This window comes from Rhododendron vialii, chromosome 4a (genome assembly GCF_030253575.1).
Source record: "Rhododendron vialii isolate Sample 1 chromosome 4a, ASM3025357v1".
Lineage (NCBI taxonomy): Eukaryota > Viridiplantae > Streptophyta > Magnoliopsida > Ericales > Ericaceae > Rhododendron > Rhododendron vialii.
The window spans coordinates 16663913-16679167 of NC_080560.1; the positions used below are offsets into that span (position 1 = coordinate 16663913).

Consider the following 15255-nt stretch of genomic DNA (forward strand, 5'->3'; position numbering starts at 1 on the left):
GTGGCGGTGGTTCTGGGAACCCCAAACAGGGTGGTTCTAGACTCACTAGACATGATATCATCACTTCTAACGGTTTCATGCAATACCCTACCTCATTACTGATACGACGGCAAAGGGGATTGGGTTTTCCTTGGCATGCAATAGCAATTCAGCTCAAGTGCACCTATCAATTCTAGCTCAATTCCTCTGGTAAAATTGGATGTCAATGAGAAACACATTACCCGCTAAAGTTGAATGATATAAGAATTTCCAAAAAGGTTTTTCTTCAACCACAACAATAAAACATATCAATCACCAATGCTTTCTCAAAATTGTCCGACATTTTTAATTGGTTGTCCTGGTGGTCTTGGCCTAAGATCCTGTTCAGTTGCACGGAAAGATGGAAAAATCAAGTTTCTTGTAACTTTCTGTGTGTTCAGTTACCATTGCGAAATACTTTGTTGCAAAATAGGTCTTACTAAAAAGAAGAAATTCTTGTTTTTCTGCATATTTTTTGTCAAGAGAACATACACAGGAAATAAATTTCATTTTTAATTACTTCATCTCACTTCACTTATCCTGAAAACCAATTTTCCACGTAACATTTTTGACAATTGAACTCAGGGGTTTGCTCCCTCTTGGGCTTTGTTGGGAACCGACAAAAAAGAAAAGTAATAAATTTTCCTTCCCTTTGGTTCAGAAAGAAAGTGAGAAAGAAACCAAGTTGTTAACATAGTACAGTTTCCTTAACATTTTTCACACTTTTTTTCATAGCCATTTTCCTTTCTTTGTCTTTCATTTTCAAAAGTTTCAAACGGAACCTTAAGTTCTTAGGTTCGATTCTTATTGTCAGCGATTTTTGCAGTCACCTCACGTGTAAGCGTGTGAACCAGCTATGAAAGGGCTACAAAGATTAGTGATTAGTTTGAGGCGCGCGCAAGCTGGGCACGGACGCCCTACATTATCAAAAATGGAAAATTTCAACATTTTTAACCTATCTTCATTCAATTGTTGGGAATGTTACAATTGGATTCTCAGGAAAAATGAAGTGAGGTACTCCTAGTAAACTAAAATAAAATTTATTCTTTTGTATTTGTTCTCTTAACAAGAAATCATGTAAAAAAAAAACTAAAATTCTTTCCTTTTAGAAAAACTAAAACTAAAATTTATTCCTTCTTTTAAACGGGGGCATAAATAACGCAACTTTTCCAGCCACATTTTTTTAAACAAAGAGAAAACCCTTGAGTTATTATTATTTTTTTATCCTAACAATTGAGTTGAGTATCATAATTTACTACTTACTCTTTTTTTTTTTTTTTTAGTATATTTCATTTGTTGACAACACCTCATTTAGGAAGCAACAAAATAGGGTTTTTTTTTTTTTTTCGGGGGGGGGGGGGGGTTTGGTGGGGGTTGTGTGGGTTGTTATTTGGGATTAAGCCCAAATTCAATGGAAAATGTTCAAAATTCAAATGTTGTTTCAGAAGCTGAACACAAACCTCTAGTCCTCTAGGCTTGTGGAAGAAGAGGTAGCAGCCGATTGAATCTTTCTCTTGCATGCGGTAACCTTTAAAGCTTCTTCTTCCCCTTCAACAATGAACAATCTATGTGTGTGTGTGTCGAAGATTGTGATGTTTAATGGGTTATTCCATCTCGGTACGAGTTTTCTGTTGTTATGTTAGTGTAGTTGTTTCGTCAATCGTGTTGTTAGAGGAAATATATACTCGGGTCATGCAATTCTAAATATATACTCGGGTCATGCTATCTTTTGGGTTCATTCGATTGAGAGAGAGAGAGAGAGAGAGAGAGAGAGTGACAGTTGCAATCTCAGTAAATGGGCCATCTAAGTGTTTGAGAAAAATCCCCAATGGGTTCCACTGGCTCTGGCTAGAATTGGGCAGGCACACGCTCTATTCACTAGCTTTGTTTTCAAGGGCGGGTGCTGAATTTTAACTCAGCAGTGACAAAAAAGTACTATTAAATTTATTTTTGTATATAGAAAACCTTATAAAATAATGATATTTATTTTGATTGAGAACTTATCAGTCCTAATTTATTTTGTTTTGTTGAGCTATATGGTCTACTTATACAAAATTCTAATTTAATTCTCATCTACTTTGACTTTGTATGAATGATTTAGTGCAGACAATATTAAAGAAAATAAAATAAAATCGTGTGTGAAAATAGAACCCCCTCAAACCCTAATAGAGCCGTCCCTATTTGTTTTGGTAGGTGAAAGTTGATAAAATTTTGGCAAGAATATGAGCTAATGGGCATAACATTGAGTGGGGAGTTGATAGTGAGTGTCTGGTTGTGGAAACCTCAGGAAGTTATGATAGCCATTAACCCATTAACATGGCATGATACGACTGAAGGTGGAAAGAGTGGGTGTCGAGGCTATTTTTAGATCTAACTGAGAGAGTGGCAGTCAGGGTGGGAGCTAGGCTGTCTATCATGTGAGAGCGTGGTGTGGAGCTCTGCACTTGGTTGTGGGGGATTGCATTCTTGTGCAGAGTGCAATTGCCTATTGGCTAGAGAGTCTGACCAAGTAGAGACTTCAGTATAGGTGAAGGGCTTAGAATGAGATGGGGAGTCGGAGATGAAAGGGAGAGCTAAGAATAGGGTTTGACACTTCTGATGGATTAAGCATAACATGGGCGTTTGTTTCATCTGACGATCGAGATTTCTTAGATTAATCCAATAGTTAACCTCAGATGAATGTTTAAGTAAGAAAATTTTCAAACTGTCCTCGGCTTGGATTGTTCAGGGTGACCTAGAAGCCTACCTAGCACCAGAACCGAAATTCAAGTCCGGATCAAAGAGTTATGTCCAATCCCTTACTGAGTTGCATTATATGTTTGCTAGGCCCTTAACTGGTAAGAGTTGGGTTTAGGCTTTTCGGGTTGGCTCATACCAACTTGCGCCCCAATGCCTGACTGTGGGCAGGTCATGCCAGGTTTAAAGGAGCTTCTTAGAACCCCAATAGGTTATGGTTTGTACTCTGGAATCTATTAGTCTGTCCTGCATTGGTAATAAGGAATCCTTGTTATTGACCACGTAATATTGTTTTCCTTTTGAAGGATGACCACATAGTATATGGAGGAATTTCTTGAAGTCAGGGGACCATGGCCCCCAATGGTCTGCATGTGGGCCCTTCATTTGTGGCAGTGAAACTTCTATGCTTTCCAGGGAATAGAATAACTATTCTTCTCTATAGATGATGCTTGTTAGTTGTTGCAATGGACTGTGGTAACTTCTGCATATTCGGGAAGTTCTCAACCTGACCATATAGATTATTTTGAGCTAGGAGATGTTCATAGATTGTAGTACCAATGGCAAAGTGTGTTTGAATATGGCAGGAGGATGTTATGAGGTTAGTGGAACCGGCTTCTAAGGGTAAGTGCAACAACTAGGCAAAATAACAATCCAAAATCTAGTTTAGCTTGATAGTTTTGCATCAAAACTCCGACAACCCTAGTCAAAATAACAAGCTAACATCTCAAGAAAGAATAATTAAAAAAGGTATTGCTTGTGAGCAAGGCCTAGGAAAATATACCTAGGTACTATAGCTTTAGCAACTTTACCTAGTCTTTTACCAAGACTCTTGGAGAGCCCATTTTGTAAATTTAGATAGATAAAATAGCTAAAATGTCTTTTTACCTAATCTGTTGCTCTTGCTCTAAGCGTAAAATGCCAGTTCCCTGTATGCAGTTTCTCATATGTAATTTTGGGAAGTATAGTTTCTTGCGTGTGTCTTTTGTATTTTCTTCCCTGGCTGCCAATGTTGCCTCTCTAGACTAATGGATAACAGGGAGTGTGATTTTAGCCTCTTTTTTCACCTATATGCAAACATTTCGTATCTTTTTGGTTGTCTCCCACTGGCTATCAATATTGCCATATCTGGATTGTAATGTCACTAAAGAAAAGCCCTTTTGATGCGGGACGATATATGAAAATAAATAAAGGAAGATAACAAACCTTGGGCATCCCTGTATCATCAAAATCAAATATGTGTCATCAACTAACTGAATAGAATGAGTAGAATCCTTTAAATAGGCTCTTCAAAAGATAATAAAAATATAAACATGACCTAAATTTTTTTATAAGATAACTCCTAAAATACCAACGAAATATACTAAGTCAAAATCCTAACATCTAAAGAGATAATAATTAAGGGATAATGAGAAAGGAACAATGATCACATACATCAATATCCTCCCAAGTCATATACGAATATCTTGTGGGGTCCATGGGGTACTCCTTTCTGTTGCCTGTCTTTCTTGAATGCTATTTTCATTCAGTAAACCAATTGCTTGTTACTAACTTGCTGCAAATTGGATTGATTCTTCTGGTATTAACTATATTTTCTCTCTGCAACAATTTCTTATTTCCTTTCTAGAGATTTCAAGTTGTTCTTGTTGAATGTTGATTACATTAGTCTATATCTTTGCCTTCAACTTCTCTAAGGGTCCATTTGTTTGACCAAATATGAGTCGGCGTGAACTATATGTCCAAAGGGATCACTTATCCGATGTTTGGTTATGATTTTTACTACTCGGATTGAACACCCATCGGCTATATAATCTTGTCAAGTGTGGGATATACAGTACCATGAGGGGGTGTGGTGTTATTAACATGATCACTATTAATTCATGGGATTACTTAATCCTATGGGACTATGTATCTCTTCGCTGCCAGTAACAAAAGGACCCGAAATATATTTAGCTTACTACAACGAACTTTGTTTAATTTTCCTTAAGCTGATTACTAGCATGTTGTATGATCTTGGTTGCAGGGCAAGAAGCTTGTTAAAATCAAAGAAAGATGCCACATAGAACCCGGCCCATGACAGCGCTCTTGTTGTTTACTGGTCTCAATGTCGTTTTAGTATCAACCATTACTCCAGTCTATGATTTTGTATGTTTTCTTCCATACTGGGAAAGAAGGGTACGTTTCCTATTTCCCTATTGTTATGTTAATTATTTTGGTTTTCAGAGTACATTTCGCTACAAGTAATTTGCTATATAGGGTGCATAATCCATGTACATTTGCAATATAAAAGAAATCTATCTACGTTTTGTAAAATCCAAGTAAAGTTGGCTTATGAAAGAGATTTATCTTCTACTATCTTGAAACAAATCTTTTGTATCCAACTTAACTGAGTAATCCTATGAAGTCTAGGGCATGGATGATGGATCTAATGATCTATTCTTCCTCATTTTGCACTTAAACAAATGGAGCTCAATGGAAAATATTTGCTGTAAAATGTTTACCCATTTCCGCTGTTTGGTTGGTTGGAAGAGGTGTTATATATTGTTTGCAAGTGTTAAGCATAGAGCTGGTTTCCTATCATAAGATAAAAAAATGTTTGACCTGTAGAACCCAGTAAGGGTGTTTTTGTTTATTTTGACCACTTAGTTCTCCATTCCCTCTTATACCAGTTCTTCCGGAAATTCCAAAACACAGAAACAAGACGAGTGAGAGGATGCTTCATCAATCCCAGTTTTTTAACCCCTCTCTCTCTCTCTCTCTCTCTCTCTCTCTCTCAACCAAACACCAGAGAGCAAAAGGCAAAAGATTGTATTTTTTGCAAAATTATTGTACATGTAGAATCTCCTTCATTGTAAAACATTTTACTACGGAATGTATGGAGTCCGGAACAAACGGAGCCAGAATATAGTAACATTTAGAGCAACTGGGGGAATAAACTGCATGTGTCAAAACTGGGTTGACAAAGTTTGTGCTTACTTTCATGTTGTTTCAACTCGACGTATTTGATGGTAATCTGTCTCTCAGTCCATTTATTGATGTGACTACTGGTGGATTTATTTCTGTTTTCCAAATCCTTATTTTTATTGAATTCATTCAGAGAGAACATCGTCGTGAAGAACGTGAGGCTGCCATGGCAAAGGGTCGTGAAGAACGTGAGGCTGCCTTGGTAAAAGGTTCTTAATCAACATGATCGTGACTCCATGTTCAAGCTACAGAGACGATATGTGATTTGGTTTGTGTGCATATAGCTAATTGGCTATGTATTGTTGGAAAATGTTTCAGCGATAAAAATTAAAATGTTACCCAATTTTCATGTGATAATATCCTCTCTAGCTATTTGAGTCAAGCTTATTAATCATTTCTTGAAAGGTTAAAATTGTGCAAGGGGTGATCTTTGGTACGTATGTGCATCTAAATTTTACATGGAAAGGTTAGGCTTGTCAATTTTGTCAACTCTGACAAGGTACAGCAAATGTAATCTTTTGTTGAATTACTTGCATTTGCCTGTGAAACTTCTGTTAAATTGTGAAGTGTTTCTTGTCCGGACAAGCTTAGAGTATGTCTAGTTCGATGGAATCGATGTTGGAATGAAATGGTCATTCCAATGGCATACTTATTCTCATATTTGGTTCACCATTTATTTTAGTAAAGGAATTGTCATTTCATTTCTCTGTCACACCAAAATTATTAGTGTCATTTCAATATTTATTATTGCCATATCATTTCATTGTGGATGAGAATGATTATTCCTAATCACAACTAAGCTTAAAAATGGGAATGGATATTTCAATTTCATTTCCTCCATTTTCATTCCAACCTCAATTTTATTTAATTGTTAATTTCATTCCATCGAACCAAACATACCCTTAGAACATTTTATTGTGAAGATATGATGATCAACGTAATAGACTTTGTCAAAGTTTGTAAGTGGTGATATTAGGGAGAAGATTTTGAGGGCAAGAGCGGAGTTCAAGCGAACCCCTTGCATTTAAAGAATGTACTAAATTTAATATTTCTTCAAATATATTTTAATTTGTTTTCAATATGGCATGCCGTGGATCATTCATGCCAAGCCGAAGTACATGAAGATTACTTAAAGAGAAAAAGTTCTTTCCGGATGATCCAAACAAGGGGCTGTCCGGACAGCTCCGTGTGGGCCCTTATGCGCTTTTTTTTTGAAAAATTTGAATCATGCATCTTGTAGGGCTTGCAAAATAATATACCTACGCAAAAAATTAGCTTGTCCGGATATCGATACGTATGTCAAAAGTTGAGTTTATACACGGAAAAATGGACGACCGTGATCTGTCAACTGTTTTTAAAGTTAAATTGTTCACGGTCGTCCATTTTTCCGCTTAAAAACTCAACTTTTGACATACCTATCGATGTCCGAACAAACTGATTTTTAGCGTAGGTACATTATTTTACGGGGTTCTACAAGATGCATGGTTCGGATTTTTCAAAAAAATGCACGAAGGAGGCCCACATGAGACTGTCCAGACATAACTTATTCTCTTACTTAAATTGGTGATTAAGTAGGGCAGAAAACTTTGCAAAGCCAAATAAACTGGCTCCGATAAGTTTTCAATCATAATAGATACGTATTTTATTTTATTTACAGTTTTGTATACAAATTTTGTCCTATACTACATTTTTTCACCGCTAAACTAAATTCTTGCAGCTCCCTCTGTTTGAGGGAGTAAAGACTTGGGACATTTCAAAAAATAATACTCCAATAAATAAAGATTTGCCATTACCCGGGGAAAGGGGCCTCTCAGCTCATAGATTTTTCGCTCACTTGAGAGTTTCCCACTCGGAAGTTGTTTGTAACGCAAGTGTAAAACAAATCAAGCTGCTCCATCTCAATGCGCTGTAAAATGCGAAAGATTGGCTCGGAACATAAACAAGCCGAACTTACATTTTGCAATTTGGTTATTTTAGAGTAACTCCAACCCATCTCCATTTGATAAAAGCCATTCTGAAGAATTCATGCCTTCCAATCCATCTCCATTTGTTTAACCGTCCCTACTGCTACTCAGACTTGGGAAATCTGGACTATAATTGAAGACATTGTTGACTGGGCTAGCAATAGAAACTGGTCTTTCCTTTGGTGTCCCCGAGAAAAGAACAAGGTGGCACATTGGCTAGCAACTAACTGTCTCAATATAAAAGTTTTATTTTCCTCGGGTTGTATTCCGCCTGATTTGCATACTCTTTTGAACTTTGATGTACTCAGCTGATTCTGTTTTATGTGATTATGATCTTTTCAAAAAAAAAAAATCCATCTCCATTTGGGATCTCTAAAATGGATACTCAATTTCCATTCTCCATATTTGGAAGGTCTTCTCCTAAATGGATACTCATCTCCATTTCTCTCTTTTTTCTTAGAATCACTATTTTAACCTTTTGATCTATTAACAAATTATAATACCAACTATATCCTATTTACTTTTTGCTAGAATTTCAAAAATTACATATAACTTTCACATTATGCATCGTATTTCCATAAAATCAGGATCATTGAAAAGATATTAATTGTACCTTTAAGATGAGGTTGTGTCCCACTAACTAAAATAAATACTTATTTAAAATAAGTAAGTATTTTTTGAATTAAATGTGATTTATTATGAGAGAATGACATGTCTCGTAAAACATAAAATAAATACTTAAAAAATAAGAATCTTAGTGGAACGGGGCCGCATCTAATGTTAAATCCTCTTTCTGTCCCATAAAGTCAGTTCCCTACGAAACTACGTGCAATTTTTGAACTTCAAAATAACATTCAATTAAAGAATTATTTTGCACCATTCAAAAGATCTCATCAAGATCTATTAAAGAAGATCCGTATTGCATAAGCACCTTATTTTTCAGTTCGAAAATTGCACGTAATTTTGTAGGGGGCCTAACTTTATGGGACAGAGGGAATATATACAAATACATTTTGAAATAACATTAAATGTAAATTCCAACCATTTGAACTCATAAATATTTTTCCTCATTTACACTATCCTTCTACGAAATGTATCTTCCCTAAAGGTGGGTTCACTGAGAAGTAATCATTCCAAAGCTGATGCTCCCTTATTCCCTTCCATGATTGATCACAATATGCTCAGGAACTGATTCTTCTCGCACTGGTTGTTCCATTTGTTTTGCATAATGGGTTAAGAAACTGGCCGTTGTTGGAGTCATACAAAATTTAGTAGGCTCTCCTGTTCCTCTTCCATTTCTTTCTCTACAAAACTAAGAAATGGTGGCATATTGCTTTCTGGTAAACTCATCTTGGAACGGTGGGATGGAAACGAGCAATCAGCGGGCTGTAAAATGATAGATACCCGAGTTCTTATCACTTTAGTGATCAGTAGTCAGTATGTAACTACCTGGTTCCACAACCACTACAACGTAGAAATAATGAAATTTTAATCATCCCACACCGCCGACCATGCGCCAACAGCCAACCTGCAACACAAACCCCCAGGAGGTATACAATACGATGAGAATAGATACGCTCACAATAAATGAGACCAACCAATTAGCGACATAGAGTCAACAACAATTCACAAAATACGGCCTCATATCAGGTCCTCCTCAGTATATGACTGATGACCGGCCTCACCTGCCACACCCAACCTATTATGAGGCTTCTCGAGCCGTTAGCACAATAGGCAAATTTACTCGGTCACACATACTAAACAGCCCCCATATATATCACATAACTTGACACCAACAAAAAAATTCATAGATTCCAATAAATAGCACAGGGTATTCAAAAGGAATGCGAAACAGGACCACATGAAAATACACCGGAGATTTAGAGCATATTATATACTTCCTGGCTTGGGTACCTTAACTTTTAAGACCGTGATCATAGAGAGTGTTCAAGCCATGGCCGGACGTCACCCGTTCGAAATGCCTTTGCCATCAGAGACCACTTAATTCATAACAATAAGTGCTCACTGCCTCACGTCCCTCTCTCTCTAGCCTTTTACATTAGAGAAGCTTATATAATCAAGCACTTCTTCATGCCTTTATTAACAATCTTCCGATACCTCTCGCTTTTTTTGCACACAACTTGTATAGTCGAACCAAATCACAAGTTTGAATGGGTGAGCTAACTGTCTATGTTGCAAATTACCAAACCATCTAAATGCATTCCTTTTTTTCCCCATTTCATTTGTTTAACCCCTGGCCTCCAACATGTATAATCGTTTCTCATCCAATCCTTTCCGCATAAATTTACTCGTCAATCAACATAATTTTCTCATCCAATCCTTTCCGCATAAATTCACTTGTCAATCTTATAATTAGGGCTGCAAACTAGTCGAGCCAAGCTTTGTTGTGCTCGAGCTTGGCTTGGCTGTAAACGAGCCCAGCCTACTTTTTCGAGCTGAGCCAAGTTTTGAAGTGTTAAGCTTGACTCGTTCGGTAAACGAGCCAAAAATTGAGGTTGACTCAATTACTAAACAAGCTGAGCCTTATTCATTCACTAAGCACGTTATTCTTTCAAAACATGACCCTGCGCAGTCAAGTTTCTAGAGAGAGAAAAAGTCCGTATGGTCTATACAAACACTGGTGGGTTGATTCCTTGAGAGATCTGATGAGGTCTTAGAACCTATATGCTTACATAATCTCTCTCAAGGTAGTTTGTTCATGTTCTACATATTGAGGAATTCTTTGAAGAAGTTCAAAAGCGATTGGAGGTTGATCTAAAGGAGGAGTCTTGCGATTAGATCAAATATTCGAAGAGTTGAATACGAAGGAGCATTTATTGGAGCGGTTCATGAGGAATCAGCAAAGAGGTTCTTAGCTAATATTGAGGAATCATAGCGTGGTTGTAAGAAACTCTTTGTTTCCGCGTTTTGCGTATAGTGCTCTCTTCCCTCCCGTGGTTTTTTCCCCCATCTCGGGGTTTTTCCATGTATATATGTGTGTTATGCTTGCTTCTTTATTTATTCCGTTAATTATCTTCCATAATCACATAGATCAGGGTTTGATTAAATTAGTTGGTTAATTTAATTTCTTCACCATAGTAGTAAATTGCGAGGCAAATCGATCTTGGTTTTTTCAGTGATTACTGAAATAATAGTCCCTTTAGGCAAGGACTTTGCTAAAAGTAATAATCCAAAGCAAACGGATATATAACCAACCTGAAGAGGCTCATGATTTTCATCATCAGTAGAGCCAAAAGCATCTCATTCACAAGGAGCTGCATGCGTTCAGCAGGACCGCCAAAAGTTAAAACATTTCTCCACAACATTTGATGCAAATTAACTTCGATCTGCTGGCTCGCTCTTTTGAACTATATCTTACCGGCTAATTCCTTGATTATAGTGGAACGCTCATGAGGCTTTCCATGCTCCAATACATGCTATTCAAATACAACCATGAAAAGTATTTTTATATATCTCCAATCCAGTCGTGCATACCACACAACAAGGAAAGAGAATTTTTTAGAAGTCTGGTAAGGAATCAAGTGATTTTTCTGGCTCGCTCTTGTGTATTTTTTCCAGTCGTGCATACCATACTTCGATCTGCTGGCTCGCTCTTGTGTATTTTTTTTACTGTTGCCTACTTCTATTACGTACTAGAATTATCTGTGTTCACAAAATCTTAAAGAAAGGATTTTTCTCACATTCTCTTTCATTCATAAACCCTAAAAGATTAGTATATAGAATTTTATTCTTTCGCACCGACTCGCTCACTATTAGGAAAGGTAGGTAGCTCACGTTTCTTGTTCATCTTGCATACCATTTTCCTCGCTCGGTTTATCAGTGTCAATATTATGCTAAACTTATATATGGATAGTTAAAAAAAATTTTATTCTTTATATTTTGTGGCTTTACGTAAGTTTAAAAATTCTTGTCAGGATAATCTAGCTGCCGATTAAATGTTTGGTGATCCGTGTATGTTACCTACTTCATGGTAAGATGCTCCATTGTCGCTCCAAGCAACTTCGTTCTATGGAGTGTGGATGAAAAGTTTTTGGACAAATATATGCTTCACTGCTGAATAACTAGATTCCAGGGTTCAAACTGTTGTACAAAATGTTTCAATCAGAAATTCAGAATACGAATTCTATTACATTTACAGAAACAAAATTACAACGGAATGGAAAAACAGATACAGAAACTGCAAACCCAATACGAAATATAGTTGTGAACCGAGATCCGTGTTTTTCACACGATATCCTCAAAACAGATTCACCGCCTACTGGAGGGTGTTGAGGTTACTCGGCATCTGTCTCCCAGAATTGATCTGGCTCGGACCACAAACGTCGGAACACCACCGATGAATGTCTTGGCGAACTAACTCAGTGTCGATCCGTCTCTCTCTCACACAAACAATAAACTTAGGAATTTCTGATGAACTTCTCAAAACTGTGTGCAGAAGCAGCAGAACTTGTAAACGGGATGCTCCTTATATAGGCTGAAGGAGACCCTTGTGTTGCTGCCATGGAATGAATACGGGCCTTGAATGCCTGAAATGAATATGGGAAAACCCCCACAATGAATAGGAGAAAACCCCCACCATGAATATAGGGTAGTAAAGGACACCCCGGCCAATCCATTCAATTTTCCAACACAAACTTCATGTCTCTTCAAAAGTTTTTTATCTCTGGAAATTCAAGATTTAGTGATTGGGTTGAATAAATTAAGCTAATTTTTTTAAATATGTATTCTACTTTTATGCTTTTTCCTTTGTCATATTCTCCATAGGAGGTGATACTATTGGCTTGGAGGAGAGATCAATTTTGGGTTAACCGAACAATGTGAGTTATAAATATTTGTCTCTTCTTCTTAATTTAATAAGAAGTATTATGGTTGAAATTGTGAAACTATATAATCTTTTCAGTCTTTTTAATTTTTTCAAAATTAAGATGAGGGGAACTCGGAGTGGAATTGTAACGCCCCAAATTTCAAAGACATTATTAAAATATTGAAAATAGATCTGCAAAAATGATTTCCTTTTTCGAGGCATTAAAGTTGCAAAAGCCTCGCCAATTCGAGTAACAATATTACAACATCTCAAATTCAAATGTACTATGCCAAAATACCTTATTGTACAATTTCAAAATACTTAACTAAAATCACAGAGCAGATAAAAAACAAAACTAAAATTATAGATCAACAAGGGGTATCAAATCCCAAGGTTCGACAATTTCTTCATCGGTCAACGTCACTTCACCTTCTTCATACAGTCCTTCTGTTCCTTCTTCAATACATATATCTTGGTGTTTGAATACCCGGATAACATAGCTAAAAGCCTAAAGCCTACCCGAAACCTATAATTTACAAATAACAGGACATATAATGCAATTTAAATAGAAACACTTGATTTTATTCCTACTCTTTCACTTATGTAAAATCTAGAATCTCTATCTAGAGATCTGTCCTACCCTTTAACCTCTAGCATAGGGCAAACCTAGTGTGAGTCAGACAACCCCTTGCCATTAAAGACCCGATGATAGCTATACCAGGTTATCTACCCAGATCTACGATTAGTTATATTCAGTTAAAATCTCATAAAATGTCAAGTTCGGGAACTATGGGAGAAAATTCATCAAAGTCACAACAGCATTAAACTCCTTAGAAAACTGTTACTTACACAATCAATATTACAACGTACTTCCTATAAATTCACCATTTTTAAGCAACATGCACATACAAATAAGGGAAAATTACAATAAGCCCCCTTCAACTATACCTCGGTAACGAGTTGCCCCTTCATCGTTTAACTTGGACACTTAACCCCTTTCATCGTTTATCGCGTACGTGACACTTAACCACCATCCGTTATTGAGCAGTTAGTCAAGAATACATACAATGGTACACACACACACTCTCTCTCTCTCTCTCTCTTTCTCTGCCCCTCCCAACGGTACTCTCTCTCTCTCTCTCTCTCTCTCTCTGCCCCTCCCAACAGTACTCTCTCCCTCTCTCTCTCTCTCTCTCTCTGTGATGGAAGGTAGCACTAGGTCTCATTGTATTTATGGTTGCAGACAAAATTCGGTTGTGGATTTTTCATCTGGGTCAACCCACCAAAATCCGAGAGCACCCAGTCCAACATAGAGAGCACCCAGAATTTACAGATCCGTAAGTCAGAGTTGCAGAGAAAGGTTGATGAATTGGAAAGTAGAGTGGAAGTGTTGGAAGCAGTGAAAGAACAAATGCATAAAGAAGTTCAACAAATGCAGAAAAAAATTTGGACAAATGCAGAAGGAAGTCCTATGCTTGAAGAAGGAACCGTGGTGGAAGAAAATAGGCTTCCTTTTAATTGTTCTCTTCTTTTTTTTATCCCACATGTACAAGAAAATGGAGACTGAAAAGTACCATGTTTTGGCTTAGGTACAATATGAATGAGTATTGGTTGATTAATGTAGCGCATTCCAATAAAGATTACAACGCAGAAACAAAGTACTGGAAATGGTAGTTGTTACCAAAAAAGACAACCTACTTTTTTTAATTGTCCCGTGTATCGAACGGACACAACGCTAGAACGGGTTAGTTTTGTCCGTGTATAGAATGGGTTGAACGCTAGTATGGAATTTGTTGGTAGGAACTACAGTGGGAACTAGCAGTTAGAGGTCATTTTACACTAGCCGGTTGACAGAGTGGTCGACCGAGTGGACGACTTGGTGGTCGACCGAGTGGACGACCGGTTTGTCATCAGGGCTGAAAGAGGGTAAATTGGTAATTTCAGCAATTCCGTTAACGACATCTTCCATTTTGCGCGAGATAAAAGATGAAGGGGGTTAAGTGTCTGAGTTAAACGATGAAGGGGGCAACTCGTTACCAATGTATAGTTGGAGGGGGCTTAATGTAATTTCCCCTACAAATAATTAGGAAGGTAGTAGAATTTAGCTACCTCGGTCCGATAGTTCGAGCGCGTTATGGAGTGGAGATGGAGTTGGGTCCGCGGATCAAACGTACGAGCGCGGGAGTTCCGTTGGGGCCGGTTCGGGACTGTTTTGGAGTACTTTCCAAACTGTTTCGCGGTTGGTTTTGGACCTGTTCTGGGGGTGTTTTGAGGTGGAAACGAGGCTGTTTCTAGAGCTGTTTAGTAGCTGGTCCAGTGGTGGTTTGTGGGGGGTTTGATTGATGCGGTGATGGAGATGATAAGGATGAAAACAAGTGATATCCTCTCACACTTCCCCTCAGCCGAAAATGGAATAGAAAATAGAAACTGTGAAACCGAGAAGTTTCGTCTCTACAAATTCAAAAAACATACCTACTAATATTCGTTGGAGGTGATTTTTTACAATACCTCAAAAATAATTATTTTAAAATTTATGAATATTTTTTTTGTATTTTTTGGGCCCAGAGTAAGCTCCACACGGCGTGCGGTAGCTCAAGCGATGGACCAAGTGCGGTAGTCCTTGATTTTCTAATAGTTTACTCTGCCAAGGTTACAACCGCTATTTTTTCAACTATCATTCCTCTAAAGAGAGAGCACCTCTCTCTAACCCTAAAACAAAACAGCCGCCACACTTCTTCTTCTCCTTCCCCT

The 15255-nt window shown here is 37.5% G+C and overlaps 1 protein-coding gene across 3 annotated transcripts; it reads left to right on the forward strand.

Annotated features, from left to right (window-relative positions):
* Window positions 1–1404: 1404 nt before the first annotated feature.
* Window positions 1405–6127, forward strand: LOC131323251 (uncharacterized). Of its 3 annotated transcripts, none has more exons than XM_058354942.1 (3): window positions 1405–1541; window positions 4775–4926; window positions 5849–6127. In XM_058354942.1, exons 2-3 carry the CDS (start codon window positions 4804–4806, stop codon window positions 5930–5932), a joined length of 207 nt encoding a protein of 68 aa, XP_058210925.1. In that variant the 5' UTR covers window positions 1405–1541; window positions 4775–4803; the 3' UTR covers window positions 5933–6127. The 3 variants fall into 3 exon arrangements, with proteins under 3 accessions (XP_058210925.1, XP_058210928.1, XP_058210926.1); XM_058354945.1 differs by lacking the exon at window positions 1405–1541 and having other exon boundaries at window positions 4055–4926; window positions 5849–5875; window positions 5909–6127; XM_058354943.1 differs by lacking the exon at window positions 1405–1541 and having other exon boundaries at window positions 4292–4926; window positions 5849–5891; window positions 5925–6127.
* Window positions 6128–15255: the final 9128 nt, after the last annotated feature.